The sequence below is a fragment of the Podarcis bocagei genome (assembly GCF_964188305.1).
Source record: "Podarcis bocagei genome assembly, chromosome: 1".
Taxonomy (NCBI): domain Eukaryota; kingdom Metazoa; phylum Chordata; class Lepidosauria; order Squamata; family Lacertidae; genus Podarcis; species Podarcis bocagei.
The window spans coordinates 51,490,895-51,516,495 of NC_138125.1; the positions used below are offsets into that span (position 1 = coordinate 51,490,895).

Genomic DNA, 25,601 nt, shown 5'->3' on the forward strand with positions numbered 1-25,601 from the left:
TCCAATGCAAAGTGGAAAGCACTCTGTAGCTGATTAGCTCCACATGTGCTGAACTCCAGCTGCTCAAATCTCTGCAGTGAGCTTTGGCACAACTTCTGTTGTCTCTCAGAAATCCCCCATACTGCTGCAACAGCAGCTTTTTTTAAACAAATGAAATTGAACTAGAACAAAAGCTTAAAACATCTGGATTCCAAACATTGTTCTGGGTTCAAACCCTCAAGAAAGGAAACGTTCCATATAATATATCTGAGGTCAAATTAAATCTATTGTTTGCAGCCCTCCACCCACTCATCCTCCCCCTTCTCTTATATCACACCCGGTCCTCTATGTTACAGCCTATGCTCAGGGATGGGGAACCTGTGGCCTTCCTGATGTTTCTGGACCGCAATTCCCATCATCCCTGACTATTAGCCATGTTGGCTGGGGCTGGTGAGAACTGGGGGGCCAACTTCCAGAAGGCCACAGCCTCCCCATTCCTGTCCTAAGCCCTGCAACAATCTATGTCTTGCTTCTGCAGAGTGTTTGGCTCACTTTTGGTGCTTAATGTTTATTCTCAGTAAAGGGGCAACCAGAAAACCACAACTCATATTGCTCCACATTTCAAAGAGCAGCCTCCTTTAAGGCCACATTCATTACTGAGTAACAAAGCCATATGCTTGCGGTCACATTTACTGCAGCATATTGGGGTGGGGGGTGGGGGTCACAAATGAATTGGCAGATAGAGACATTAATAAAATGTATCCAACTTCATGGCCTAGAGAATTTCTCAATAACCCGCAGACACTGCTGCCAGTGTCCTCCAACAGCAGCTGCGTGACGACAGCTTGTTTGAAGACACACAAATAGGCCTAACAATCCAATAGACTTTATGTGCAGAGTTCCATGGGACTTCTCCTTCCTCTCTGCTCCCCCATAGCCTCAAAATCGGCTTGAGGGTCTTTCTGGATATTTTGAAGGGGGGGCACAGGGGAGAGGAAGGGAAGTTCCACTGTGCACGTGGAAGTCTGCTGCACTAGCTTTTGAATGCGACCCGTTTTGCTTGTTTCAACAAAAAAATCAGTTTTCCAGCTACACAGAGTATTCAATAATTCTAGAATGGAGCCTTTTACCAAAAGTGAAAAAGCAAGGCTGGAACTTTGGTGCCTGCAGTGTCTCTGGGCAACTGAGGGTCTGTGCTTGCGAACAGTTGATGGTCATAAAGCATGGGATCCTTCTTTCTTGAGGCTTTTGTTTCTTTCCTGAAGGGAAGCAGAGTCTACTGTTCTCATAGTGCTCTTTTAAAAAACAAAAAACACAACCTCCCCAGTTCTTTGTACTCTTCCCTGCTGCTCCTTTGTATACCTTGAACCCTGCTCCAATCTTCTGGATATTAATAACACCTTATGCATGCTTCACAGCCAGTCTGAAAGCTGCATTTCCTGCACATATCAGACAGACAAAAAACCTTATGTCAAGTTTTTTTTATTGATATTTAATATATATAAATACTTAGATCAAACAGGAAGGTGGTGACACAAGGATATCTCTGGCTTCCTCTCCTTCTTTCCTGCTGCTATTTCTCATCTCCTTTCTTCTCTCCTGCCTCTATCTTGATGGTTTGCGGAGCCTCGCGATAGGCAGGGAAAGTCTCCCAGGGACTGTTCAGATCAAATTTGCGGAACTCCTGCGACAGCTCCACAGGCTCTGCCACCACTCGCTTCACCTCATCATCATACCTGACCTGAAGGAGGAGAAAAGGCATTAAGATGAGCGATGGTGATGGCGGTCAACTACAAAAACATACCTGGAATTTTAGAATTAAGCTTCCTCCTCATTTGTAGGTTGCTTAGTATAGATCAACAGTCAATTTTCCAGTTAGTTAAATTTTCCAGTTAGGCGATAAAAGCAGTTATCTCCAAATCTACAACTCCTATCATGCCTAGCTAACAGGACCAGTGGTCAGGGATGATGAGAGTTGTAGTCCCAAAACATCTGGAGGGCTGAGTTTGCCTATGCCTGTGCTAAAGCTTCTCAAGTGGTTTGTGAGCCCAAAAGTCATAAAGTGTAGGATTCTCAGGACATTATATTATGTAGCATCAAAGGCACTTAATCAAAGGCATGTCTCAAAGGGTAAAGGGTGCTTAATACATGGACTTTTGGTCACAGGGCAGGAGACCAGGCAGGAAAGAGTTAACCCACCCACCCACCCCAATCAAAAGCATTGCCAGCAGAGTCAATGTCCCTTCTGAGGATGAAGTTCCTCCCACGTCCAGGACATGACTTCATCCATCCAAAATAGGAACTCATAAACCAAGGGTACAACATGCAGCAGCAGAACCATTGCCCTAAGGAGGCTAATGAACAAATATCAGAGAACATATCCACAAACAGGTGAGCTTCCTTTCCCTTTTCTTGAATTCTGTTGCCTGTACAGCTGAGTAAGACTTCAATGTAACTCAGTTATAGGGTTTGATGTTTATTTAATATTACATTTATATCCCACCTTTCAGCCACAGAGCTCATACATGCTTCTCCTCTTCCCTGTTATATCCTTCCCACAACCCTGTGAGAATTAGGCTGAGAGCTGCTGACTGGCCTACAGGACCTCCTTGAGCTTCGAACCATGCTCTAGTCCAACGCTTGAACCACTATGCCATACTGGGCCTCTGGAAGGATTCTGCAGTTGAGTCTAGCTTTTCCAAATGCTCATACCTCCACATATCCAGAAAGAGGGAAGTCCTTCCGGAAGGGATGACCCTCAAACCCGTAGTCTGTGAGGATTCGCCTCAGATCAGGGTGGTTAGCAAAGAACACTCCATACATATCCCAAACCTATGAATATGGGAATCAAGTAAAGAAACAGCAAAGTATATCAATTTTGGTTATATATATATATATATATATATATTGCTTTTTATATATATATTATATATATTGCAATATATATAATATATATATATTGCTTTTCGTATATATATATATTCAAATTTTACATTACAAATTAAACACATTTTATTATACCATACATTTATTACTTCCCTCCCCTTCCAAGGGTCATTTAACTTTCTCACCATTCCTCCATATATTGATATATCCATCTAATTCTATTTTCCTATCTTACATCACTTCAAATTATACTGTTGAATTTACTTTAATACTGTCAGCGTTTTCAATTGTTCACAATTATTTTCAATATACCCGACAAAAAATTTCAACTCCTCCTTGAATACCTGTTCTTTTTATTCTCTTATTCTACTTGTTAGACCCACTAACTCTGAATATTCTAACATCTTAAGTTGCCAATCCTCCTTGCTGGGGACACCCCTCACTTTCCATTTTTGGGCTAGCAAGATCCAAGCCACTGTAGTTGCATAATTAAACAATTTTTTCTGTCTCCTAGGAACCTCTGTCTGAATAATTCCTGACAAAAATGCCTGTTTTTCCCCCCCTGGAATGTTGTTTTGAACGTTTTTTTATCTCATTATATATCATTTCTCAATATTCTTTTACATTTTTGCATGCCCACCACATATGAAATAAAGTTCCTTCTACTTCTTTATATTTCCAACACAAATCCAATTCTACATTATACATTTTAGCCAATCTACACAGAGTTAGATACCATCTATGGATCATTTTCATAGTTTTCTTTCAGTGTGTAGCATGCAGTAAACTTCAAATCATTCTTCCAAAGTTTCTCCCTGGCTTCTCCTCAGATTATATAATTTTTTTTTGCCTTTTACAAAGTATAGCAGTTTTGAAACCTAGCTTGGACCGATTTATATGAACATTTTTATTACCTCACAAATACAAAGCATCAGGCACTCATTGCTAGCTGGCTGAGACACCTCATAGGCAAGGCAGCAAGTGAGATTCAATTGTATAAATGCTGAAGATTTAAAAATACATCGATCACTTGCTTAAACTCTACTATTTTACATCATTTATATGCTGCTTGCATAAAACATCTAAGTGGTTTCAATTGTCCTGAAATGGCAACACTCTCCAAATAATGCCAAACAGAAGTTATCCAGGACCTTAAGGCCTATAGAATTGAGACCATGTCATTGGGAAGGAGTGATCACTGATCAACACCTAAAGGGCCATTGAGCCAAATGGGACAGAATGTGATGTTTGCAGAATAGGAATGTGCACACAGAAAACTGCGAGCAGCACCAGGCCCTTTAGGGCAACCTGGGCCACAGGGACTGTGTTCAACTCAAATTAAACAGTGGGCTCCCTCTTCTTCCAAGAAAACATACCAGATCTGTCCCCTCTTCCCAAATGTCAACCACCTTGCAGCTTACCTCTCTTTCATACCAGTTTGCTGCTTGGTGCACTGGGACTGCTGATTCAATGGGTGTCAATTCGTCAGTATATGTTTTCACACGAATCCGGGAATTATAGGCTATGGATAAGAGATTATAGACAATCTAAAAGGAAAAGGTAAAAAACAGCATTGTCATGTATTAGTACACATTATCAGATTGTGACATCACAAAAAAGAATAACATGTATGATTATAGTACAGCCACATAAAAAAAGACACATGGAATTTTTTTTTTAAAAAAGTTCCTTAATGTTGAAATGATTTCCAAAGCTAACAGTATATGCAACAAAAGGTCTTGTCTATACATGAAGAAATGGCTACTTCTTATAATGATCATATACAGTGGTTCCTCGGGTTAAGTACTTAATTCGTTCCGGAGGTCCGTTCTTAACCTGAAACTGTTCTTAACCTGAAGCACCACTCCTGCTGCTGTGCCACCGCACAATTTCTGTTCTCATCCTGAAGCAAAGTTCTTAACCCGAGGTACTATTTCTGGGTTAGCGGAGTCTGTAACCTGAAGGGTATGTAACCTGAGGTACCACTGTATCTCTGGTTTATTTCCAAGATATACAGATTTCTTAAGAGCCCATCTGTCAAAGTTTGCAGCACTGTGGCTGGAAGTACTACAAACCCACAACATAGATGAAATGTGATACAAATTTAAATACTTTTTGTTCAGTTGGATATTGTATTACACTGATGAAACACAATTTAAACTAATTTGAGCTAGAGAAGAATTTGAATTGCTATATTTAGGTCAATCTATGAAGACATTTATATATGTGTGAATATTTTAACATGGTCGAGGCAAAGAAAAAAGAAGTTATAACTCTGTTGGACTGTACAGAGCTGTCAGATGCTGTTACTAAGAGGGTCCCACAAGTAAAATTATAGCTTCCCTTCTGTCAAACTAATATATTTTCAGGTATATTTATAAATATCCACTTCTGGAAACAGGTGCTGCGGCTTCCCAAGACAATGCTTGATGACTAAGCAGGTCAATTAGCTGTTTAAGCAACAGAATTCTCTCCCAAAACAAATGTCACTAACATCACACTGTTAAGCACAACCACCATTTCTAGATCAGCGACTACATAGATCAACAGAACAAAAACTGAGAAAGTAACCCAGAAGTAATATACTAGTAGTCAGTGAGCATAAAGCCAAGGCACCAACATGGGGGGAAACTAGGATACTCTCACATTCTTGTTTAGCCATGTGAATTTTTTTGGAACTGTGTCTTCCTTAGAATCTTCTTTGTAGCATAGCTTGAAGAGCAGCTTCTACCTCAAAGCGGTTCTGTCGAGATGGAACATCGATTGCTGTCAGATCAGCTAAGTTTTTGAACTGGGCGTTGGTGTGATCTTTAAGAAAGGTCAAAACTGGAATGATCCCATCTGGATGAATTAAGATTTCTAGCTCGTTGAAACATGTCACCTGTTAAAATGAGAAATAGTAAAATTTTGTATGGATCAACTTCATCCAAATTCTAAGCACACATACTTAGATAGAAATCTCATTAAAACCAATGAAATGACTTCCAAATAGATGTGTTGAAAACTGTAAAGCAGTTCAGGCTGCAGAACAGCAGACCAAGGAACAATTGTATACCTTTCCAGGTCCTTGTAGCACTCATTAGCTTTCAGAAAAGGCTTAGTACTGCCTATTACAGTTTCAAGAGAGAATGATACAGCTGATGGAACCCACCTGGACTTGTTGAACATACTTGGGCAGAATTTCAGCCACATATTCTCCAAAAGCACACAGCTGCTTTTGTGTCACTTCATCCTTTGGTCTAACAGTAGCTGAAAAGAAAGTTTGCGGTGGTGAATTCTAAAAAGAACAGCACCAGCTCATAGCCAAGCCAGCTCAATGTTATTCCAACTGCTATCACAGGGATGGGAGCAGTTCAACACTGGTCAACATGGTCAGATATACCTATTGTACCATTAACTTTTCTGCTGTGTGTGGGGTTCTTTTTTGGAGGGGAGTGGGCCAATCAGCACGATAGAAAACATAATTATTCAAACTCTACAGCAGATTAGTGCATGCCTGACAGATAATATAATGCCTAGTAAGTATTCAGTGTCCACGAAACTGATAGTATTGTCTCAGAAATCAGGGAGCCTCTATAAACATTAAGTTTACCAGGAACTTAAGAATGAATGAGATGAAGTCATTTGCACATGTCCTTTTTAACATCAAACTTCATCTGCTTACAATCAGGTGGTACATAGTTTTCACTTAACAAAACTGTACTTACTGTAATGCAAAATAAAGGATGAGTTGATCAAACACTAAGCAAGTCAGACTTACGTTGAGTCACAGCAGTATTCCCTTCAAACCGAGCTTGCAGTAGCATTGCAGATCGCCCAGAAACTATAAAGAGTGGGGAAAGTGTTAAATTGCCATTATTTACAGCCATAGCATCTACTGATCTCCACAAAGAAGTAGCTTCAAATATACCATAAAAATGTACAAATAATAAAAGCAAGATGGTACATTAATCTACATTTCTGCAAGGAGTAATAAACATGGAATTAAAGGTATTTAAGCAGACCAATTGTGAGTAGGATTGCAGTCAAGATAATCTAGTTTAGAATGGAGTGCTGAAACATAGCATCTACAGCACTGGTCTTCAACTGGTGGACTAATCTGAAGTATATTACAATAGGAGCACTACCATAATGCAAATATATAGTAAAAGATTAAGAAATGGGTCCCCAAATGACTGTTTGGGTTAAAAGTGCTTACTAGGACTGAAAAGATTGAAGTCTACTGTTCGGCTCAGCAGGAAACTGCTGACTAGGATACACAAACTCAGGGCCCAAAAGAATACTTGAAACATCTATATCAGGCCTGCTCCACATTTTACTAACACCTATACATAAAATCTTTTCATCTTTTGATTAAGGGTGGTATAAATATATAAGAAATAAATGGAAATACCTTATTTTATTTTTATTTCTTATATTCTTATACCGCCCTTAAGAATTATTTTTAAATGGTTTAAAAACCTATGTATAGATTTTATTGTGTGATGGCAGCACGTGTGGATTTCATATACATCCCTTCCATGCATTTTTTTTTAAGTGGAGCGCTAATTACTGGGAATTGTAAGTGGTGTCAAATGCTTGCAGGGTTTCTATAGGCATTTGGCTGATCAGTGTGAGAACAGAATGCTGAACTATAGCTGGGGCTTTGGACTGATCCAGCAGGGTTCTCCTTACGCTTGTAGAAAACCAAGGACTGCGCTGTGAAAACCAAGGACTGCGCTGCACTGTTTTATAAAACAGGGATCAACTGCAGTTACCAGTGTCCCTCCAGATGCTGCTGAAAAGTTTAAAACCAAAAACCCAGCAAGGGACTGCCTCGGGCCAAGACCGATAACTGACCCATCTAGCTCGGTAAGTATTGACCCGTGCGCTCCTTTTGTGGTTTGTCCATTTATTTGGCATAACCTAAACCAGGATTTCGAGGAGCAAAGTGTGCGGCGGCGGCGGCGGAGACAGCAGGAGGCGGTGAATCGGTGGACAGAACGCCAACTGTTTCGCATCGCTTTCCCCATCATGGCGCCCTCCAAAGCATTCTGGGAACTGTGGTTTCGTGAGAGAGCTGAGAACACCGCAGCAAAGCCCGGCCCCCTCCTGACGGAACTACAGCTCCCAGAATCCTTTAGGAAGGAGGGAGAAAAGGAGGCTATGCCCTCTGCAGACAAACACCCCAGCGTCCCCTCACCAGCAACGGCCACAGCCCCTCCAGACGGGAAGCCCTCAGTCTCCTCCTCCCAATAGGCCCCGCCAAGTCGCAGGCTCACCTCTCAGGCCGGCCCGAGCCAGCCCCAGCGCGGCCGCTAACATCTTTGCCTGCTCAGGGTCCGCAGCCGGAGCCTCACAAGGACACCGAGCGAACTCGTAAGGCGCACGCGCGCCATCGAGCGCTCTCTCCTATTGGTCCGACGTAGCAGAAAGCACTGCGTCCCGCTCGCGCAAGCTTCCACCACCGGAAAACCAATCCGCGCGAGCGGGGCGGGACGAAATGATCCGGAAGTCAGAGGCGCGCGCGGGCGGATCGGGTGATCGGCCAGCTTCCGGGAGCGCTTAAAAGAGCGGCGTCGGGAAGGGCAGCCCCTTCTGGCGTCCCCCTGAGCCATTCCCGGTGCGAAGTTCCGAGCCGGCGGAATGAAGGGAGGCGCCTCAAGTAAGAGCTGCCGCCCGCCGAGGCCGGGGCGCTTCTCTCCTCGGGGCTCAGCCCTGCCCGTTGCGGGGGCGGGAAGGTTCGGTTGCCGTCCGCCAGGGGGTGGGGCCGCGCACCCGGACGCCGGGAGGCGGCGGCGCCGGAGCCGCCTTCCAACGAGGCGCCTCAGGGCCCGGCTCGAGGGCCCCGTGAAGGGCTGGGCTCGCTCGGGAGCTCGGCGGCGCCGCACTCGGTGCAGAATCGCCCGGGATCCCTGTTCAGGTTCTGTTCGTCACGATGTTGGGACTGGGCGCCTCCGCTCAGTGAGCAAAAGCATCGAGAGACCTGTTTCCAGATACTGTCCCTGGCAGCTCATTGAGCCCTAGCTGCTTTAAAGCAGATACCGAAACAACCGCAGGCAATTTTAGACTGGGCTGCATTGCTATAGAGTACATTGCTTGGTCTAGGTCTCATTGTACTCTAGGGCAGTGTTTCCCAACCACTGTTCCGCGGCACACTAGTGTGCCGCGAGATGTTGCCTGGTGTGCCGCGAGATTTTGCCTGGAGGGAGGCGGGCGAGTCGGGCGGCGAGAGGCGGGGCGGCGGCGGCGAGGAGAGGCCGCCCAGCGCGGGGCTCTCGCCGTCTGCCTGCCTGGCTGCCTGCGAGCTCGGCGGGCAGCGCCTCCGTCCGCAGCGCCCGCCTCACGGCTCTCATTCCCTGCCCCTGCCAAAGCTCACCCTGCCAAGCCGCGCTCTCCTTCCTGCCTCGCTTTGCTGCCTCCTCCCCCCCACCCCCAAAGCTTGGAGGTTCCCCGGCAAGGGGGAGGGGAAAAAATTGAAACTTACACTTTCGTGCGTCCCTCCCGGCGTGACGCTGCGCGCTGACGTCACAGGGCTGTAATGGTGGTGTGCCTCGAGATTTTTTTCATCAAACAAGTGTGCCTTTGCCCAAAAAAGGTTGGGAAACACTGCTCTAGGGGTCTCACTTCTGAGTAGCCTCACGGAGAATTGCACTGCCTTGCTTTTGATCTGCCCAATGGTCAGCTTTCCCCTTCCATCGGCCTCGGTGATCTTTAGGGCCTCTTCGTGCACCATAGAAACCAAACATACCTTTTTAAAGATGGTGTATGCACGGCAGTCAAACCCAACCCATCACAAACTTCCCGATGTCGGTGTAGTCTTTCAAAATGCACATTTGTCATTCTTCATATATTGCAGTTGTAATGTGCTCACCATGTAAGCAGAGCACAAAAGGCTTCTGAGCTTTTTAGTGTTCTGGTGATATCTGTACAATGTTTTGGGGATAGTTTTTAAAACAACATAAACTTCCTGCAGTTCATGGGAAAAGGAACCCTTGTTAAGAGTACTTCTCTTCAGGTTAGCCAAGTTCCATTGACTCATACTGGGGTGTATTCCCAGTATGTTCCTCATACTCTACAAAGTCTTGTAATCTGTGATTACCCAGCATTTAAGGATTGGTCTAACTTTTGAGTTCTTGTAAATATGGTGCACTATGTCACATACTACATAAATGACTTGATCCTGTTATGGTGTTACTTGGATACAAAACACTGGTACACAAAGAAGTAACACAATCTTTTGGCTGCTATTTCTACATGATAGGACATGTGTTCCTTATCTGTAGCATTTGTTTTTCCTTTCTTTTTATTTGTTTGCTTTAGTTGAGATACAGTACAGCACAAGTCTGTGATAAAAGAATCTCCAATGTCTGTTGTATTTCAGATTGCTGGAGGTCAGATCTAAGCGGCAACATGGACTCACTGGAGGAGACTGGAGGTTCCTCAACAGAGGAAACTGGAAATTCCTTAACTGAGAACTACTTTGTAAATTACACTTTCACTGACCGTTCTCATTCAGGCCGTGTGGCCCAAGGAATTATGAAGTTGTGCTTAGAGGATGAGCTCTTTGCAGATGTCACCATCTCTGTAGAAGGCAAAGAATTCCAACTGCACCGGCTAGTTCTCTCAGCTCAGAGCTGCTTCTTTCGTTCTATGTTCACTTCCAATCTGAAGGAGGCACATAACCGGGTGATTGAGTTACAAGATGTTAGTGAGAGTGTCTTTCAGCTCCTTGTGGACTACATTTATTATGGAACTGTAAAGTTGAGGGCAGAAGATTTGCAGGAGACTTACGAAGTAGCAGATATGTACCAACTAACTGCCCTCTTTGAGGAATGCTCTCGTTTCTTGGCTCGAACAGTGCAAGTGAAAAACTGTTTGCAAATTATGTGGTTGGCTGATCAGCACAGTGATGTGGAGCTCTATACGGCTGCCAAGCACTGTGCCAAGTCATACTTATCACAACTTCAAGAAACTGAGGAGTTTCTGCACCTTCCTCTCCGTCTCCTGACAGATATTGTCTCAGGTAGGTAGAATGGTTACTGAGACCTGTGGTTACTAAGGCCTTTCTGAGAGAGATGGATTAGTACCACTGCATTTCAGTTTCAGACCTAGTTTAGAATCCGATGCCTTTGATTGCCCAGGTACATGGCTCTAAAGTGGACAGAAGGAGCACCTTCCTGTTGGATCTGCTGCACCTCTCAGAGGCTTTTGGTACAAAAACTTGTGGTATTCCAGGTTATTTAGTGAAGATGAGGCTTGGAAGCACTTTTTAAACAGATTCTAGTCTTTCCTGGAGTAACAGTTCTTTAAGGTGGTACTGGGGGCCTCCTTCTCATCTCTTTTGCTTATGAAGTTCCACTGGGCTCTGTTCTGTTCCCCGCCCCCTTTCCCAATTGTAATTTGTTTTACACATTTCTATACCCTTGTTGTTTAGTATCTACATGAAACCACTAGAAGTGGTGATATAGAGATTTGGAGGTCTATGCAATCAGTGTGCAGATTACATCCTACTCATTCATCACATTCCAGGGAAACTAGCAGTTTTAATAGAAATAGAAATCATTAATAGAAATGGGCTGGATGGCAGCTAGTAAATTGAAGATTCAACTAAATACAGTGGTACCTCGGGTTAAGTACTTAATTCATTCCGGAGGTCCATTCTTAACCTGAAACTGTTCTTAACCTGAAGCACCACTTTAGCTAATGGGGCCTCCCGCTGCTGCCGCGCCGTCGGAGCACGATTTCTGTTCTCATCCTGAAGGAAAGTTCTTAACCCGAGGTGCTATTTCTGGGTTAGCGGAGTCTGTAACCTGAAGTGTATGTAACTCGAGGTACCACTGTAATAGCCAGTAGTATATCCAACCTAGAACTAGGGGGCAGTATCCACCAAAGTAGAACCACTAGTTACGATCTTAAAACCCTATATGGTTTGGGGACAGGATAAATTTCTCCTGTATTAGCTTACCCATGCATTCAAATGCTCTGCAGAGGCCTTTTGTTGGTTCTACATTCATTTGGTTGGAATGAAGGGGAAGGTTTTTTGTTGGAACTCCCTGGATGTTGATACTGCCCTCTCCTTGACCATCTGCTGCAGTGCAAAGCTCTTTCCATTTAAAAGGGCTTTTGGCTTTTAGTAGCTGGACTATACTACTGTACTACTGGTATGTAATCTTTCTGTCTCATATATATTTTATTGCTGTTTAATTGCTTTATTGCTCTTTGTTGGGCCTTGTTGTAGTTTATGGGTTATCTGCCTATGGGTGTTAGCAGATCACTAGACATTGACTTCTGTTCATTCAAGCAGGGCAAACCCATAATCACCAATGCCAAGCAAGCATCTTGCTGTGAAGCCACTAGGCCTAGAATGCAAGATTGCTTGCTATGTCTTGCCTATCATATTTACACCTTCAGAAACCCTACAGCAGCGAGGTTATGAAAGCTGTTTATAACCCACAGCTCTAATTACCCCATCCCCTCAATCTCTGGATTAAGACCTAGCAGCTCTGTTAGGTGGTTGTGTGCTTTTCTGCTGTGGGGAACATGAAACGGACCCTTAGAGCTCTGCTCTGTTATCCTCTCGAGGGAGCTCTTTTTTTAGTCCGCTATCTCTAGGAATAGCAAAAATCCATTTTGCTTGCTGTTGAAAGAACCACCTACATCTTGATTCATGTTACCTAGGAGTATGTTTTGATAAGCTGTAAAATGTAGTTCAGAGTGTTTTGTTTTCTAGCTGCTTAAGAGGTTTTGTTACAGTCAAGCAATATATTACATTTTGTCAAAATAAAATAGCTCCTTCTGGAGATAGATTTTACAGTAGCCATGCGTTCTTCAGTAATGCTATATACTGTTAAATCTCAAATTCTTAAGTTTAATGTGTTTCACATTTGAGTTTAACATAGTTCAACCCTGATAACCACAAATACCCTTTTTGTTACTAATGTTATAAAAATATTTCACTTCATGCATCTAATACACAGCTCTTATGTAGTAAGGGTGTACCCCTTTTCTTCTGCTCTTTATTTTTACTATCGCAAAATTGTTCTATAAGAAGCATTTGTGGACAGAATGCAGTGAACTTGTTCTGTCAGCGCAAGAATTTCTGCTTGTGCAACAGAATTCTCCTCTCCCCCGTGCGCACCCTGCACCCTCCCCAAATCAGCTGCAGAGGGCTAGAGAAAAACCCAGAACAGATTTAGGGGGCACACAGTGGAAGTTCCATTGCACAAGTGGAATTCCTCACACTGACAAAACAAGTTACTCGCATCCTGCCCTATATGTTTAGCCAGGCCTGTGGAAACATGTCAGGGGGAGCCAACATCACCTAATACGTTTGACTGAGGGAAGGGCGAATTGTATGCAGCTCTAGGTGGTCATGCAAGAAGACAAATCATATGTCAGTATATCTTTGTGAGGAATTGAGTAATTCTCAAATTTGTTGACTGCAGCTCTGGTAAAATTAGCATTGAAAGGGAAATCCCCAGATCCACCAATAGTTAGGTTTCCTATGGCAACCACTTCTGGCTCTCTTCATCATCTAAAGGTCCAGCCACCTCCTATCTGGTTTTCTGATATTAATGTAGTTAAAGAACTTCTTGCTGTTGGTCTTTGTTTTTAGCAATGTGGTCCTCAATTTCTTTTTTTTTTTTTGCATCACTTTTCGTCCACTTGCATTTCTTTTGCTGAAGTTTGTGTTCCCCTTTTGCTCTCCTAATTTGAACAAGGCTTCCATTTTATAACACTTGCGTGTTAACCAAGTGGGCAACCTCTTGGCTCTGGTGGGACCTTTCTTAATCTGAGCATCTAATATTGTGATTTTAAACAACTCCCAAGGAGTAGCGTCCTCCTTTCCATGACAGCAAAGGAACGGTCATCCTTGGAGCGTGACGAGCTATCACGCTTCCTGAAGGCCTTGTCCACCAAACTCTCTTCCTTTCTCAGACTCTCTTGGTCAGCCACTTTGGCCTCAAGGGAGTGAATCTGTTCCCTGAGAGCTCACTGCATCAAGGACCAACCCAATTTTTTACACCACATACAGGGGTCAGCAGACTTTTTCAGCAGGGGGCCGGTCCTCTGCCCCTCAGACCTTGTGGGGGGCTGGACTATATTTTTTGTGGGGGGAATGAACAAATTCCTATGCCCCACAAATAACGCATAGATGCATTTTAAATAAAAGGACACGTTCTACTCATGTAAAAACACGCTGATTCCTGGACTGTCTGTGGGCCGGATTTAGAAGGCGATTGGGCCAGATCCGGCCCCCAGGCCTTAGTTTGCCTACCCATGACATAGATGGTGCACGTGACAAATTGTGTAATACACTGGAAAGCAGCCCCCCACACCTCTGCTGGCATTCTACCTGCATATCTACTTTTGCATTTTGTTTGGGTTTACTTTATTTGGAATTTGTTACGTGAGAGGGTGGAGGAACAGTGTGCTGAAGAACCTAGAAAGGGACTGGACATTACTTCCTGAATAATGACATACTAGATTGAAATTGATTTAGAGACTGAAGACCTCGACACACAACTCAAAAATTCTATGCAGCTATGTACTCCAGGTAGTTTTTAATACTCAGTTACAAGGGTCATAATTAGTTATGATTTGTAACATGATAGTTATATTACAAAGTTTATTAAAAATTTAAACTGAGACAATACATTGCTTAGTCTTAAATATTTATTTATTCAATTTATATCCCATCCTTCCTCCCAAAAAAGCTCAGGATGGTGCCTGATGTATGTAGTTTCCCTTTAAGCAACAGCTAATGCCAGAACTCAGAGCTAGAGGAAACTCAGAAAAAGCAAGCTTAATGGCCAGCATTAATACTGAATAAAGTTTAAGATTTATCTGTTGTTTGGTCTACTGACCCACTTTTTCAACTGAAATCCCTATTAACTTCTGCTGGTTTCTACAGCCACTGATCTTATTACTAGTAATGGGATTAACCAAGAACCAGCTTTCCCACAGAAGCAAAGGCCTGCTATCCTGAAGAGCAGGAAGCGGAGTACTTAATTGAATCAGGCAATGGAACTGTATTTGATTGGACTTACATCATTGTACTGAAAGCACAGAATATTTAAAATTATTTCCAATGCAATGCAATGCAGTAACTTAAAACATGTCAGGATTTGTAATGTGGTTAAAAGTTTCTTTGTACGCAATACTGTCACCAAAAAATATACTAAATGTTCTGGTGAATAGCTTTTCTAAAATGACAACAAAGTTCATGTCTGTTGCAGCATCACTTCTTAAATGTCATTCTTTGTGAGACATATGACAAGAAAATATTTAAAAAAATAATCAAAAATTAAGCAGGACAAAATGAAGGCCTAACTGTTTAACTGTGGCAAACAGAGAATGTAGTCTGGTCCTGTTAATAATCTTGAGGCTATGGTTACCAGATAACAAATTCATTAAGTCGATAGCCTTGGGCAGGAAATATTTTTGCTGCTTCTGTAGAATAGGAATGCTAACATGCAAGGGTTCCTGCTCTTGTTTATACCAGCTAAACCTGGTATGTGTTGGGGGGAAAGGGAATACTGTACTTGCTATGCCCACGCCATGAAAATTTTATACTTTAAACATTTTTTTTATCTGCAACCATACAGATGGGGTTCCATGTACACAGAATCCAGCAGCTGCCATAGAAACCTGGATTGGCTTCAATAAAGAAGAGCGTGCAGGTTTCTCAGAGATCCTGCGATCAAGTTTAAAGGTACATGACAAAGCAGTCTATTCAGTGTTTCAGCCTGCCTCCCTTAACTGTAATCAATGTAGAAAAGTTTCCTTAGTTAGAAATGTGGGCTGCTCTTGACACTAGAGTGATGTAAGCAGTGGCAATTAGTCTGATGTGATAATAGAATTGTAAGTTCATTTTCAACAGGGGGTGGAGGAGGATCCACTGGTGGGTTGTTTCTCCTACTCGATCCACTAGGCAGAATCAGCCCTGCCCTTTCAGTTCCAGAAGGTACAACAGCTAGCTGTAACCCAAAAAACAAAAGCATGGCAAACCCAAGAAGAAAACAAAATACCCCATGAAACAGAAGATTAGAATTGCAGAAAGTTAACAATTGCACTATCATAACCTCATTTCACCCAACCATGGATACACTACTGTGGTGGTTCAGAAAATGAACTTATCACTGTAAGTCCAGTGTTCGGTTTTCCTGCAGTGGAGGACGGGATCTGTGGTTGGGATATAAAACAGCAGTAGCCAGGAGGCCACTGCAGGGACCTCCTACCTTGGCACCACTTGCCAAAGCAACTTCCTGCCAAAAGACAACACAGCAGAATTAAACGTAATCCTCATATAGCGCTTCAATAATGTGAAAACAGGTGGTCATTGCTGCTCTGCAGATGTCAACTCAAGGGGCATTAGTGCTAAAGGCAGCAGTCAAAGCACTCCTGGTAGTGTGATCCAGAAGCTACATAGCACTTAGCTATGCACGTCCATATCCATCAAAACAGAGTTGAGGAGACATTTTTTCTTGCAAAGTGCTTGGCTAAAACAGAATCAGACTGTCTCAACTCCTTTCCTCATCCTAGGTAAATTCACACCAGCCTATGAACATCTAGTGACACTACTTTTCCTTAGGACCTGGCCAAAAATGATGGCAATTAACTTCCTGAGCCCTGTGAAAAATAGAATTCCTTTTAGGAATGAATGTAGGGTGAAGGCCATTGAATCTGAGTGGAAGATACAGAGTTCTTTCCAAGATGACAGGGCTCTCTGCTCTGAAATCCTTACAGCAGAGGCAATTAACTACCAATAAAACCACCTTATGGCTCAGACACTTTTAAGGCTATGGTTATAAAACTTGAAATGTGATTTTGCGAGGGCCTTGTTTAGGTCCCAGGTAGAAAAACGATATACCAGGGGAAGTTTCAAGTAACTCCTTATAATAAAAGGATGTGAGGATATGCAACCCTTGCATCCCTGAGACAGAAGAGAGAGCTGCCACTCGCCTTTTTGGAGTATTAGGTGTCAAGCCCCAATCCAGACCATCCTGAAGGAAAGTGAACACCCACTTTGATGTTTGCATGCAATGTGTCCTCATCTTTTCCTGCACCACCTCACAAAGATTTTCCAGATTTTCTCATAGGTGCAATGTGCACAAGTTTTATATTAGTTTAGAAAGGTAATGACTGCTCTGTAATCAGAGCCTTTATGTTCCAGACCCCCTCCTCTTTCAGTTGTTAAACAGGAAGGTACAAGGTCTGGGTGGAGAAAGTGTCCCTGGGATCTCTCTTCTCTCTACCAAAAGGATCCCAGTCCCATCAGATTGGAAAACCAAGCCATGCTGGCCCAGAAGGGAGACACAAACAACTATCCCCCCCCTCTATACACACCCTTCAAATAACCCTTTAGATCATGGTTGTGGGTGGAAATGTTTATAACCTGCTCACCTTGGAATTTGGCTAAGGACACAAACAAATTACCTATATATGGATTCCCTTCTCAGCTGCTGGAAAATACTCAATTGAAATGTTAGTTTAAACTTGCTAGCTACATAATTCAGTAACTGAACCTGCATTTCTTAACTGTTTATCTAGTTTTCATCTTGCTTGTAATATAGGAAGTTGCCTGTAATGATTGACAGCAAGTCTCAAAAATGTCAGGCAAAAGTCTTTTCCAGCTCTCCTTGGGGATGTTAGGGATTGAACCAGAGGCTTTCTGCATGCTAAGCATTGGCCTGGAAAGCTATATACATTATGGTTATAAAAGAGTCACAAAAGACTTCAGTCCCAGCATGTCAGCTATCAGTGGCCTAATACATTGTGGTAAGTGTGGAATAGCTTACTAGTAATTTGAGCTGTGAAACCCCAAGCTAATTTGCCGTAGGTATTTCTTTGCACTTATCATTGGCCGCCTCTTGACTGAATTTCTGCATGCATACCTATGCACAACTTTAATCAAATTTTGTTTTATTGTTTAGGAAATTGGAGAGAACGTTCATATCTACCTGATTGGAAAGGAGTCATCCCGTACACATTCTCTTGCTGTCTCACTGCATTGTGCAGATGATGACTCCATCAGTGTTAGTGGTCAGAACAGTTTGTGTCACCAAATCACTGCAGCTTGCAAGCATGGTAGTGACCTCTATGTTGTTGGAGGATCCATTCCACGGCGCATGTGGAAATGCAACAACACCACAATAGACTGGGAATGGTGTGCCCCCCTGCCCCGCGACAGGCTACAACACACTCTGGTTTCTGTGCCCAGCAAGGATGCGATCTATTCACTGGGGGGCAAGACACTGCAGGACATCCTCTCAAATGCCATCATATACTACAGAGTAAGAGACAATGTATGGACAGAGACTAGCCAGCTGGAAGTTGCAGTGTCTGGGGCTACAGGTGTAAATCTCAATGGTGTCATTTATTTGTTAGGCGGGGAGGAGAATGACCTTGATTTCTTTACCAAGCCCTCTCGGCTTATCCAGTGTTACGATACCAATACAGAGAAGTGTCATGTAAAGCCTTACGTGTTACCCTTTGCAGGCCGCATGCATGCTGCTGTGCACAAGGACCTGGTGTTCATTGTAGCAGAGGGGGATTCGCTGCTGTGCTATAACCCTCTGTTGGATAGCTTCACGCGGCTCTGCTTGCCAGATGCCTGGAGCTCAGTACCATCTCTTTGGAAAATTGCTAGTTGTAATGGCAACATCTACATCTTCCGGGATCGTTACAAAAAGGGAGATGCCAACACCTTCAAACTCAATCCAGCCACTTCTGTGGTGACTGTCACCAGTGGCCTCAAGGTGCTACTCACGAATTTGCAGTTTGTGTTGGCATGAAGGAAGAAAGGTGCAGTGCCAGAACGAAGACATTCCTTTAAACAGCTCAGAGATGTATAGACCCCATAGCTCCAGCTCCTTGAGAAAGATCACAATACTTTAGAGAGTTCCCTGCCCCACCTTCCAACTCGTGCTCACAAGCAGCAGCATTGTAGCCACACATAGGCGGCATCCACATTCTGTCTGGATTACTGCTGTCACTGTGGTCCCCTGCTGGTCAGCTTCTTATGTCTCAGAACCCCACAGCTAAGAGGCTTCTTGGGCCTAAACCCTTTACCAACAAGCCCTATGCAAAATAGATGAAGTATTTATACTGTCTTATGTTGCAGGCTATCTAGTGCAGCAATCTGTCAAGGTACAAAACATCCCTTAGAGCTGCAGCTAGCAGATAAAAGTGAAGGCTCCCTCCTTTATCAGGGCTACGAAGGACAAATCTAGCAAGAGGTACTGAAAGTAACATTAGCAATGCATTGGATATGATAAAGGAGGCAGCTATCCCTGACTGTGTTACTACCTGGCAAAAAATGGAAAGCTTGGACCCTTGCCCTCATTTAGAGGGCTCATGCTGTGACATACGGGGGGGGGGAGGGGGAAAGACCATGTTGAAAGAGGAGAATCATGTCAAACCTATTTGTTGATACTGTAAGATCCTTGGGCTGCAAGTCTCAATAAAGGCCTTCCGGAACAACACAACTTGTTTATAATTGCTTGTATTTGAGAGGGAGCAGCGCTGGCAGTGGTCCCATGCTGGTGCACTGAGATAAGTAGTAATAGAGACCAGCAGTAGAGGCAAACCATGTTCAACTAGCAGTGATAAAGCTGGAAGCTACCAGATCTCCTTTGCTCTCATGCTTCAAGAAACTTTGTGGTAGCTGAGACAACAGTCTACCCCTAAACAATATGTTAGGAACCAGATGTTTTCAGTGGACGGTTCTGCACGTTGTGTGTTGGCTTGTTCTTTCCTTGCTGAATCTTTGGTGGCTCTTGCTGTGCAGGAGTTCCAGCAGTTACACACGTATGAAAGTCCTCCAGCAACTTCATTTGCTTTTCACGTATGATTATATGAGGACGTATCTTAAGAATTGTGGCTATTGCTTGTTGAGGGGTACAGTGGTGGAGCTGCAAAGGCAGAAAATCCAAATGAAAAACTATCTAAGCTGGGAACTAACTAGCTTAAGCAGTGGAATGGAAAAACAGATAGTGAGAAAGGGAAGTTCAGAAACAATGCCCTCACATTTAAAAGAATCCCAAATATTTGTTGTCATTTGTGAGTCTGTTGGCTAAAATCTGCCTTGTCTGATCCTAGCAGATTACTCAACAACTGTTATACTTAACTATCTCTTTTTTGCTCCTGCTGGAGGAAGAATGGCTGCTGCATTGCTTTCCATTCAATCTCAAAGCATAATTGATTATATTTGGGCTATATGCTCTAACACTATCCAAGTATCCCAGCATGATGAATGTATACAAGCCTAGACAAAGATCTTATTTTCAAAACTAAATGATGTACAACTGGTAAGGAAAAAATGCACTAATAGTCGTCTATCTAATATCCTACACATTTTCTCCCCACTTTCCAGGCAGCAAGGGGCTTGCAAGTGCAAGCATTTTTCATTCATACTGCCAACTTTAATACAGAAGTGGAAATGACTCCCAAGTCCATCCCAGTCACAGGGAAGCTGACAGTCATACTCATTTTCTCTCCCAGTGAGTACTAAATAAAGTGCTATAACCTAATTAAAGCCAATAAATTAAGACTGTGTTGGAAGCAGAGTAGCAGTCCTGGGAAGAGTTCCGCTTCTCTTATTCTTGTTTAACAGAAGCAGTTTGTGTACAATTGATCCATTACCACTTTCTCAGTGTATTAGAAGCTTTCTTACCTGAATTAAATATGCAGCAACCATAGTGGCACTGCGAAAGCGGCCAGCTTTGCAGTGCACATATACTGAGTTTCCTGATGCACGATGCTTCATCACAAACTCAACACCTTTATGCAGGTTTTCCAATGATGGGACGCCAGTCAAATCAACAGTACTAAGGCGCAACTGTTCTACACCCATTTCTGCCCATTCCTGCAATTAACCCAGAAAACACAGAATCATCCATTTGGAAGAGAGAGGCAATGACCACTGTCACCTTTTCATTGGGCACAATGAAAGTCAAGGGAAAGATGCCACAAGAAAAAGTTGCTAATTTGGGCTGCAGTTATCTTCTGAACCCTACTGAACTCCATGAGACTTGGAGTAGACACACATACAATTGCACTGTTAAAAGTTATCGAGGAAAGCTGAAATAAAGACTGCAAAAACGGGACTAAGAAAATAATGCGGGAGACAAAATGGTAAAATTAGGTAGTACAGTGAGGGTAACTAAGTGGGGAAAGGGGGAAATTTATCTGAGTATAATTCCCACTGACCTCTGCATTTATTCAGAAGTATGAACAATTATGTTCAACATGCCTTTCCACCAAGTAAACATGCACATAATTGCAGCCCAAATCAAGACGTTTCAGTGAAAACATGGCCTGAGGCTTGCGCACCATGGGAGGGCAGTTTGGTGCTAATGCAGCAGTTTGCCTTCACCCCAGAGGCGCACTCCATTGTCTCTCAAGACAGACAGGTGCCAACAATGTCTGTGTAAACATGCACAGATATGGTAGCATAACATGCAGTTCTGATTCAGTAAGATTGTGGGCTGTCCTGTATCCCCCTCAGACAGCATTCTATACTGATGTTTAAATATTCCCTTCTGAGGGAGCTTGTCAGTTGGATCCCCTCTTTTCTTGGACACAATGGAGCTTGTGGGGGGACTCACCTCAGAGGAATAACACAGGAAGCGAGTCTCATACTCTTCGTTCATGGTGACCACTCCTCGGACATTCTGCTCCTCTACCAACTGCAGGAAGAACAGACAAGTCCAGGTCTCAATATATTTCAGTATCTAGCCCATCCTCTCCTAATGGTTCTCACTCAATATGTGCCATAAAGAGAAGCTTGCAGACAGAAGGCCATAGAAGCAGGTACCCACTCCCTTTTTTAACCACTTTTGGTGGAATCTAAATTGTTGCTCTGATTTTAATTTATGCTTTAGTTTTGTCAATATGTTCTGCTGCCATTTTAGCTATAATTTTTGCATATTTTATTTTGTTCACTATTGTTCAGTTTTCTTCTATATAATGTTTTATACATTCATTCTGGAAACTGCTGTGTGATTACCATACAATGAATAGCAGTCTTCTTCTTCTTATTATTATTATTATTAAATTTATATACTGCTTAATGCCAAGATGGCTTCTGAGTAGTTTACACAACATAAAAACCAATTGTACAACATTGTTAAAATACACAGCAAAACAACCCCATAAAGCAATAAAATATAATCATCCACGATGATTGAAATATGCAATCAAACAATTCCATTCAAACAGCACAGCAATTAAAACATGTATCTTCTAAAGCAAGTAGAATGTCAATACAGATGGGGGGCCTCTTGTATTTCTGCAAGGTATGCATGCCTCAGCACTGATACCAGCAGTTAAAAAGTCCATCTCTGCATCATCACAAGCCAACAATCATCAGGTTGTGGCAGGACTAACTGGGATCTTAATGCTTTTACCCGGCAATGGAGCAGAGGTCCACCAGGTAGCCTGGTTCAGGGCTGTTTAGGGCTTTATATCAATCAATCAATCAATCAATCAATCAAAGAACTAAAAACTGGCTTGATAGCCAACAGGCAGTAAGTGTTGATCCCTTCACAGTTGGCATGAGGTGTATCCAATATGGGGCACTACTTGCCACCTGGATCTCAGCATTCTATACCAGCTGCAGCTTCCAAAGCAGCTGTCAGAAAAGTTCACAGTGCATTATAGTACAGTGGTGCCTCGCAAGACGAAATTAATTCGTTCCGCAAGTTTTTTCTTCTTGCGAGTTTTTCGTCTTGCGATGCACGGTTTCCCATAGGAATGCATTGAAAATCAATTAATGCGTTCCTAGGGAAACCGCCTTCAGACCAGGTCCGGGGGCAGTCTGTCCCCCGACCTCTTCTGAAGGCTGGGGGGGGGAACAAGGGCTTTTCTTCCCACCCCCAGCCTTCAGAAGGCTGTTCTGAAGGCTGGTGGTGGGAAGAAAAGCCCTTCTTCTCACCTCCCGCCCCGCAAGCTCCGGGGACAGGAGGGCTTTGCTGCCGACCGCCAGCATTTTAAAAGCCCCTGCTGTCCCGGGGCGATTTTAAAATGCTGGCAGGTGGGAGCGAAGTCTCTGCTGTCCCGGGGAGATTTTAAAATGCTGGGGGTCGGGAGCGAACACTTCACTGCTGACCCCCAGCATTTTAAAATCTCCCCGGGACAGCAGAGAAGCAGCCCCCTGCGACCCTCTCCTGGCTGGAGAGGTGACATGCGCCTATGGCAGGAGCCTCCATAGGCGCGCGTCACCTCTCCAGCTGGGAGAGCGCGCGCGGGGCTAAAGCAGCCCCCTGCGACCCTCTCCCGGCTGGAGAGGTGACGCGCGCCTATGGCAGGAGCCTCCATAGGCGCGGGTCACCTCTCCAGCTGGGAGAGCGCGCGGGGCTAAAGCAGCCCCCTGCGACCCTCCCCCGGCTGGAGAGGTGACGCGCGCCTATGGCAGGAGCCTCCATAGGCGCGGGTCACCTCTCCAGCTAGGAGAGCGCGCGGGGGGCTAAAGCAGCCCCCTGCGACCCTCCCCTGGCTGGAGAGGTGACGCGCGCCTATGGCAGGAGCCTCCATAGGCGCGCGTCACCTCTCCAGCTGGGAGAGCGCGCGGGGGGCTAAAGCAGCCCCCTGCGACCCTCCCCCGGCTGGAGAGGTGACGCACGCCTATGGCAGGAGCCTCCATATGCGCGGGTCACCTCTCCAGCTGGGAGAGCGCGCGCGGGGCTAAAGCAGCCCCCTGCGACCCTCCCCCGGCTGGAGAGGTGACGCGCGCCTATGGCAGGAGCCTCCATAGGCGCGGGTCACCTCTCCAGCTGGGAGAGCGCGCGGGGGGCTAAAGCAGCCCCCTGCGACCCTCCCCCGGCTGGAGAGGTGACGCGCGCCTATGGCAGGAGCCTCCATAGGCGCGCGTCACCTCTCCAGCTGGGAGAGCGCGCGCGGGGCTAAAGCAGCCCTTGCGACCCTCACCGGGACAGGGGGAGATTTTGAAATGCTGGGGGTCGGCAGCGAACGCTTCGCTCCCGACCCCCAGCATTTTAAAATCTCCCCGGGACGGGGAGATTTTAAAATGCTGGGGGTCGGGAGTTTTAAAATCTCCCCGGGACAGGGGGAGATTTTAAAATGCTGGGGGTCGGCAGCGAACGCTTCGCTCCCGCCCGCCAGCATTTTAAGATCGCCCGGGGCAGGCGGGGGGAAGGCAGGCGGGGGGGGGGGAGCAAAGACTTTTGCCCTCCGCCGGCCTTCAAAAGAGGTCCTCTTCTGAAGGCCGGCTGTGGGCGAAAGTCTTTGCTCCCGACCGCCAGCATTTCCCTATGGGCTTTCGTCTTGCGATGCAAGCCCATAGGGAAATTCGTCTGGCGAAGCGCCTCCAAAACAGAAAACCCTTTCGTCTTGCGGGTTTTACGTCTTGCGAGGCATTCGTCTTGCGGGGTACCACTGTAGTCTAAACATAAGGTTACCAGTACATATGTCACAGTGGCCAAACTACATTGTCCAGACTCCAGGAAAGTTGACTAGGTGCTCTTCACCAGCGAAGTCCCTCAATGCTATTCTCTGAGTTCCATCATGCAAGCTGGAGCAGAACCACCACAGAACAGTCTATAAACCTGATTTATAAATCTACCGTTGCAGGTTACAAATTGATTTATACCATTAGTGGCAAGGGATAATTTATTCCTTCTGCTCAGTGCTCCACTGCAGTGGGCCTTGGACCCAAGAGGGGCAGCTGCCCCCGCTTGAGTTGAACCAAAGCTAGAGAAAGCCTTGCTCAGGAACTTTTCCAGGGCTCACTACTCAGCCCTTCACATGAAACAACAGAAGCCAGGATACCTTGTAGCTTGTGTGGCCCCTAAAGAATAGCCCCAGCTGTTTGCTGGGTTCGAATCAGGATGGGCTTGCAAACCTTGAGCTTCTGTCAGATTTCAGCCTCCATCTCCTTCCATGTTGACAATCCTACACCGGCTACCCTTTTGTTGATGGGGTCTTGATCACTTTTGCTGGCAGATACCTTTGTATCTTTCAACAGCAGAAATCAAAGAGGTAAAGCCACAGAATCTACCGAGCGTGTCCAGCGCAACGCTGCACGTGCCTACTCGGGAGTAAGCCCGCGCCGAGTTCAACATAGCAGCGGGAGCAGGGCCAAAGCCTGAGTTTCTAAAGGGAAGGACGCAGCTAAAGAAGCAGAAACCTCGTGCGCCGTGGGAGCTATTCCGAGGTACCTCGCTGCTCCCCAGCCGAGTGACCCGCGGAGCCAGCCTTGGGGAGAAGGCGAGGAAACGGCGCCTGGCGCTGAGCCGTAGCTCCCGCCCGGCAGCTGAAAGAGCACCCGCGGGCGAGACGCCTGCTCCGCCCGGCCCGGCCCTCCCGTTACCTGGCGGCTGCGTCCCCGCAGAGGCAGCGCCCCCAGCAGCACGGAGCGGTCGACGCGGCTGAACCAGGGCCGCTGCGAGCCGGGCAGCCACTCCCGCACCAGCGTGTACAGCAAGGTCGGGTAGAACAGGACCCGCGCGGCTCCGGGACCCAGCGCGCTCAGCACCATCGCCAGGCTGCCGGCCTCTTCGGGGCGGGGAGGGCCGTTAGGGCAGCTCATTGCGCTCAGCGGAGAGGGGGCCGGGCCGCAGGCATCTCGGCGGCGCGGACGTGCCCGCGCGTCCAGACGCAGCTACAACTGTCGCGCGGGTGGGCGGGGGAGAGCAGCGAGCGTGCTCATTCGCGGACGGAGGGGCGCGCGCGCGGGGACGAGTCCGCTCGTTCCCTCGCGCGCCTTTATCTCGTTGGTGCGCCTCCTGCCC

At 45.3% G+C, this 25,601-nt stretch overlaps 3 protein-coding genes across 5 annotated transcripts; 1 reads left to right on the forward strand and 2 right to left on the reverse strand.

The window, feature by feature from the left end:
- Positions 1-1,445: 1,445 nt before the first annotated feature.
- NDUFS3 (NADH:ubiquinone oxidoreductase core subunit S3) lies at positions 1,446-8,281 on the reverse strand. Of its 2 annotated transcripts, none has more exons than XM_081166557.1 (7): positions 8,127-8,281; positions 6,626-6,688; positions 6,017-6,114; positions 5,597-5,746; positions 4,287-4,412; positions 2,692-2,811; positions 1,446-1,720 (listed from the first exon to the last, which is right to left on the reverse strand). In XM_081166557.1, exons 1-7 carry the CDS (start codon positions 8,167-8,169, stop codon positions 1,553-1,555), a joined length of 768 nt encoding a protein of 255 aa, XP_081022683.1. In that variant the 5' UTR covers positions 8,170-8,281; the 3' UTR covers positions 1,446-1,552. The 2 variants fall into 2 exon arrangements, with proteins under 2 accessions (XP_081022683.1, XP_081022684.1); XM_081166558.1 differs by lacking the exon at positions 8,127-8,281 and adding an exon at positions 7,705-7,806.
- Positions 8,282-8,362: 81 nt separating this feature from the next.
- KBTBD4 (kelch repeat and BTB domain containing 4) lies at positions 8,363-19,337 on the forward strand. 2 transcript variants are annotated; one of them, XM_081165086.1, is made up of 4 exons: positions 8,363-8,509; positions 10,229-10,870; positions 15,456-15,562; positions 17,784-19,337. In XM_081165086.1, exons 1-4 carry the CDS (start codon positions 8,491-8,493, stop codon positions 18,642-18,644), a joined length of 1,629 nt encoding a protein of 542 aa, XP_081021212.1. In that variant the 5' UTR covers positions 8,363-8,490; the 3' UTR covers positions 18,645-19,337. The 2 variants fall into 2 exon arrangements, with proteins under 2 accessions (XP_081021212.1, XP_081021213.1); XM_081165087.1 differs by lacking the exon at positions 8,363-8,509 and adding an exon at positions 8,695-8,808.
- Position 19,338: 1 nt separating this feature from the next.
- PTPMT1 (protein tyrosine phosphatase mitochondrial 1) lies at positions 19,339-25,503 on the reverse strand. The gene is made up of 4 exons (XM_081166722.1): positions 25,181-25,503; positions 21,459-21,539; positions 20,525-20,716; positions 19,339-19,763 (listed from the first exon to the last, which is right to left on the reverse strand). Exons 1-4 carry the CDS (start codon positions 25,397-25,399, stop codon positions 19,548-19,550), a joined length of 708 nt encoding a protein of 235 aa, XP_081022848.1. The 5' UTR covers positions 25,400-25,503; the 3' UTR covers positions 19,339-19,547.
- Positions 25,504-25,601: the final 98 nt, after the last annotated feature.

Bases quoted from the DNA above. Each gene is read 5' to 3' on its own strand.
- NDUFS3 (XM_081166557.1), bottom strand. From the start codon at position 8,169: ATGTTAGCGGCCGCGCTGGGGCTGGCTCGGGCCGGCCTGAGAG. The intron at 5,747-6,016 runs GTGGGTTCCATC...TCATTTTAACAG, and splicing joins AGTATGTTCAACAAGTCCAG to GTGACATGTTTCAACGAGCT. The intron at 2,812-4,286 runs GTAAGCTGCAAG...CCATATTCATAG, and splicing joins CAAACTGGTATGAAAGAGAG to GTTTGGGATATGTATGGAGT.
- KBTBD4 (XM_081165086.1), top strand. The intron at 10,871-15,455 runs GTAGGTAGAATG...GCAACCATACAG, and splicing joins CCTGACAGATATTGTCTCAG to ATGGGGTTCCATGTACACAG. The intron at 15,563-17,783 runs GTACATGACAAA...TTTATTGTTTAG, and splicing joins TCCTGCGATCAAGTTTAAAG to GAAATTGGAGAGAACGTTCA.
- PTPMT1 (XM_081166722.1), bottom strand. From the start codon at position 25,399: ATGAGCTGCCCTAACGGCCCTCCCCGCCCCGAAGAGGCCGGCAGCCTG. The intron at 21,540-25,180 runs GTAACGGGAGGG...TTCTTCCTGCAG, and splicing joins TGCGGGGACGCAGCCGCCAG to TTGGTAGAGGAGCAGAATGT. The intron at 19,764-20,524 runs GTAAGAAAGCTT...CTGCCTTTGCAG, and splicing joins TTGCTGCATATTTAATTCAG to CTCCACCACTGTACCCCTCA.